Here is a 5,000-nt window from a genome sequence, read left to right as displayed (position 1 = left end):
CACAAATGGAACCAAATGGACGCCTTCATTAGTACCATTGATAAAACCTGTGAAGGAAGTAATTGGAATATTTCTTTCCAATATGGCTGCTGTGCATAGAGCCTATTGTATAAATCTCTCGTGTATTATTGCTTGATTACCAAATAACTGTTTGTGAAAACACAATATTAATTTCAAGGACCATCATCAAATGAATACTATCAGAATATAGAGCTATTTAACACTTATTTGAACAAACAAATATCACTATCACCCTACCTTTAACCCATTCAATCCGGGAACGCATCTCTGTCATTTTAGATTTCTTTTGGCTACTCAAAAATAGGAGATATACAAGCTTGTAGATCTGCTATTTTTGAAGAATAATTTTTTGTAAATCTTTGAATATATATTTTTAAAGCGAACATTTGTAAAACATTTTGTTTCCAGGGACCTCCAGATGCAAAGATTTGAGTTACAAATGTTCACTAAAAATATATATGTATTCAAAGATTTGCACAAATGTTCAAGATTTGTTATAAATAGCAGATATACAAGCTCATAGCTATATATATATGAGCTTGTATATAAAATATAAGTATAGAATAATGGTTATAGCTCAAATCTAAAATGACACAGATGCGTTCCCCCGATTGAATGGGTTAAGAAGCATACTGTAACATGTTCTGTGAGTGTGTTTTGTTTCCAAATAAAGACATCCCATTCAATTAGATGGTGGACGTACACACCGACCTGTTTTGTTAAATTGTTGTTTCAGGTCGCCATTTGCCAGTGTGACAGAGTACTCCTTGCTGAAGAACAACATTGTGCAGCTTTGCTTGGAGTTAACCACCATTGTACAGCAGGTACACACACGCACGCACACACGCACACACACACACACACACACACACACACACACACACACACACACACACACACACACACACACACACACACACACACACACACACACACACACACACACACACATGCGTGCGCGCAATTTTCTTTTTCACGCACTGGCAGAATCGTCTGGTTTGGGACGTACAAGGTTTCCACCCGACAAACAGCGACGCTATGCATTCCAGTAGGAGAGGAACAACATATGTCCAGCGCTGCAGGCTGTGTGAACCATCACTGATGGTCAAAGTTGTTCTCAGTGGCAGCCTGGAGCTCTGTGCTCAATTCACTCTCTGACCTCCTCTCCTCTCCTCTCCTCTCCTCTCCTCTCCTCTCCTCTCCTCTCCTCTCCTCTCCTCTCCTCTCCTCTCCTCTCCTCTCCTCTCCTCTCCTCTCCTGAAGACTGTTGTAGATTGACGAACACACACACACACGACTACACACAAACTCACACCCTTTCTTCTGAACATGCAGGTTAGCACATAATGCACAGACATGCATGGCTTGCACGCACCCATGCGTGCACGCACACTCGCACACGCACACACACACACACACACACACACACACACACACACACACACACACACACACACACACACACACACACACACACACACACACACACACACACACACACACACACACACACACACACACACACACACACACACAGCAGCAGCAGCCTTGCCCTGGCACACTATTCATGTTGTTCTGTGTCAGACTGTGTACACCTTGTGCATGTGCGTTTGTGAGTGTGCATGTGATGTGATGTGTGACATTGCAAAATGCATGTGTTTGTGAGTGTGCACGTGTGTGTGTTTGTGAGTGTGAGTGTACACGTGTGTGTTTGTGAGTGTGCACGCGTGAGCCTGCGTGTGTGTGTGTGTGTGTGTGTGTGTGTGTGTGTGTGTGTGTATGTGTGTGTTTGTCAGTGCGCATGTGTGAGCTTGCATGTTTGTTTGTGAGCGTGCATGTTTGAGGGCACATGTGCGTTTGTGAGCCAGCGTGCATGTGTGAGCGTGCATGTGTGCTTGTGAGTGTGCCCAGGCTCAGGCTCTGGTAGTGAGAAGATAACAGCTCTCCAGGAGGAGGGACAGACAGGACACACTGCAACATCCTCATTGTTCATTTCACTCTGGAGCAGTGGTTCCCAAACTGGGGGTCGGGACCCCCAGGGGGGGTTCCCAAATGATTTTTTTTAACCCATTCAATCCGGGAACGCATCTGTGTCATTTTAGAATTGAGCTATAACTATTATTTTATACTTTGGCTATTTTTGTAAAGTCTTGAACATTTGTGCAAATCTTTGAATACATATTTATTTTTGAAACCACATTTGTAACTCAAATCTATGCTTCTGGAGGTCCCTGGAACAACATATTTTTACATGTTCTCTTTGAAAATATATATATTCAAAGATTTGCACACATTTTCACAATTTTCCAAAAATAGCAGATACAGTATACAAGCTCATAGCTCGGTGCCGCACTATGAGCTTGTATATCTGCTATTTTTGAATAGCCAAAGAAATCTTAAAATGACACAGATGCGTTCCCTGATTGAATGGATTAATGTGCAACATTGCTTTCTCACTCAACTATAAACAAACCAACATACAGTATAAGTGTATATCTGCACATTTCTAAAGTTACAATTTAATGACTTTTAAGACCTTTTCAATACCAAATTGGCCAAATTGTCAAATACATTACATAAGAATAGCCGATCTACAAGCTCAGCTTGCAGTTCGGCTAAGTTAAAATATGATTATTTTGGGGGGTCGTGGCGTGAAAAGTTTGGGGACCCTTGCTCTAGAGTGCACAAATGTAACCAACTATGTTGACAGAACATATCAGACCAAACCATGTCTAACAATAAAAATGTTCTTAATTTGGGGTCCCACAGACAGAAAAGAAATGAGGGTTGTTGACATGAAGAAATGTACAGAATCACTGCATTAAAGTGCAGTACAGTATAGTGCACGTGTCAGGCTGCTTTTGATTCAACGATCATCGAGTAAACAATCTGTCATGTTCAGAAATAGTACAAAGCAGATGTCTGCAGGCCGATCAGGTTGCAGGACTGATCAATTAGTGTCAATGTCTCTCTGGATCGTAGACAGTCCTGATTGTTAAATTGTTAAATTTTGTATTCGTTCCTATTATTGGTTACTGGTTGAGACCTGTGCTCCGAGGAGCACATTATTATTATTATTAATGTATTGAGAGTTTACAAATGTAACCAAATGGACCATGGTCCATTTAGATATAAATGTACAAATGGATGTCACACTGGAGGATTTGAAACAGAATCTATTTATTTTTGTATATATTTATAGTTTTTTATTCATTTTTTCGTTTTGACAAAGTGGTGGTACAGGACTTCTTTAGACATCGACTGTCTTAAAGTTGGGCAAAATTGAGATGATTAAAGAAGAATATAACATTTGAATACAAAGACAAAGAAAACAACTCAAAACATTAGAAAAAGAAAAGGGAAAGAAAAAAGCAAAACAAAAACATCATCACAGAATCTATTTAATTCAAGAACATTTCCCTATTAGAAGATTACTAACTCAAATACCACCCAGACACCAGCACAGTAAAAAAACAAAAAAACAAAAATAAAATATTGAAGTAATAAAAAGTTTAAAGTCTAATAATACCAGACAGGATTAGAATGCGGACGGAGATAGTAGCATGTGGTTCATCTTTCGTCCTGTCATCATTTTGTCTCTGATTTCCTACATTCTTGGCGGTTCTATTTATGAGAGCTGGTTATTTGAGCTGCTGTGCTGATGTCTGCATCCGTCTCATGTGTTGTCTTACTCTCCTCTCCTATTCTCTCCTCTCCTCTCTCTTCCTCTGCAGGACTGCACTGTGTATGAGACGGAGAACAAGATCTTACATGTGGTGAGTGTCATCATAAAACTGCTGACTCATCTATCACACTACCTGGATCTTCTGTGTTCCTACACATCATGTTTCTCTGTCCTGTAAAACTCCACAACACTGTCTCACTCCCCAAAAGGCATATTCATCCTCATTTATCAACGCGGTGCAGCCCAAATAATGGGCGTACGGCGTGATCACTGCACGTTTCGGCATTTATCAATATATCCTGACGTGGGCTTCATCCTACTTTACGCTGAGATCTCACGTCTGGTCGAGACCAGTTGTTGACGTTGGCTGCGCCCGTTTATTCCATTCTAGACCTGCAGAGCAGCATTGTCTGACGGTCTGACAGGCATCTGGACACATATATCCACTCCAAAATGTATATCTACACTAATAAATAATCCCTGTGAAAATATAACATTTTATAAAGTAATTTAAACAAACTGCTTTAACAGTCATTCGGTTGTATTGGCTATTTTCAGCGCAGCAGTGCTTCTGCGAGAGAATTTTCGGGAGCCCCAACCATCTTTTCACTGACAGTGAGGTCTACAAACTTACAGTAGCTTGTCCTATGTTATGGAGTTATGTCATAGAGAGTTATGTAGGCTACACAACCTGGCTGGGTTAAGGATATAAACCCGACGCTCCAATATTAACGTGGCGGCACGGAATCACTGCATTCCGCCCGAGTCTCATGTACCGCTACGCTACAGACACGGACATGAAAGACAAAGTTGGGCGGGCGCGTGTTTGTGTGTGTGTGTGTGTGTGTGTGTGTGTGTGTGTGTGTGTGTGTGTGTGTGTGTGTGTGTGTGTGTGTGTGTGTGTGTGTGTGTGTGTGTGTGTGTGTGTGTGTGTGTGTGTGTGTGTGTGTGTGTGTGTGTGAGAGAGAGAGAGAGAGAGCGAGAGAGAGAGGCGTGTGCGTGTGCGGCGAGGCCAGCGGGGGAAACTGTTTCTTATTGGCTTTTCATGTCTTTGGTCGTATTCTGGTTCGTCTTCATGTCGTAAAATTGGGGAGTTTTGAGAATATTTAAGGGCGTGTTATTTAAATGACGCTCGGTTTCAGCCATGACATTTATCAACGCTGGGACCAAGTGTACGCTCGGATCAGCTGTGTAGGATGCGTTGATAAATGTGACTTCGACGTTGGTGTACGGCCGAATATATGGAAAATATATGGCGGTTTATACGCTGCGTTGATAAATGAGGGCCTTTGTG

The 5,000-nt window shown here is 41.6% G+C and overlaps 2 protein-coding genes across 2 annotated transcripts in view; both read left to right on the top strand.

Annotated features, from left to right (window-relative positions):
- The window catches only part of LOC311033515 (connector enhancer of kinase suppressor of ras 2), a gene marked incomplete at both ends in the record, with an annotated part of 107,868 nt that overhangs the window by 44,309 nt on the left and 58,559 nt on the right, over nt 1-5,000 (top strand). Inside the window, 2 exons of the mRNA XM_084041044.1 lie at nt 758-845; nt 3,756-3,797. Coding sequence (XP_083897170.1) covers nt 758-845; nt 3,756-3,797 — 130 coding nt within the window. The remainder of the gene's footprint in view (nt 1-757; nt 846-3,755; nt 3,798-5,000) is intronic.
- The window catches only part of LOC311033520 (uncharacterized protein), a 267,268-nt gene that overhangs the window by 217,364 nt on the left and 44,904 nt on the right, over nt 1-5,000 (top strand). The gene's annotated exons all lie outside the window — the stretch shown is intronic.

Source organism: Gymnoscopelus microlampas (genome assembly GCF_963454915.1).
Source record: "Gymnoscopelus microlampas genome assembly, chromosome: 18".
Classification (NCBI taxonomy): Eukaryota; Metazoa; Chordata; class Actinopteri; order Myctophiformes; family Myctophidae; genus Gymnoscopelus; species Gymnoscopelus microlampas.
The sequence above is the reverse complement of the archived record's forward strand: the minus strand, read 5'-3'. Positions and strand labels throughout refer to the sequence as shown.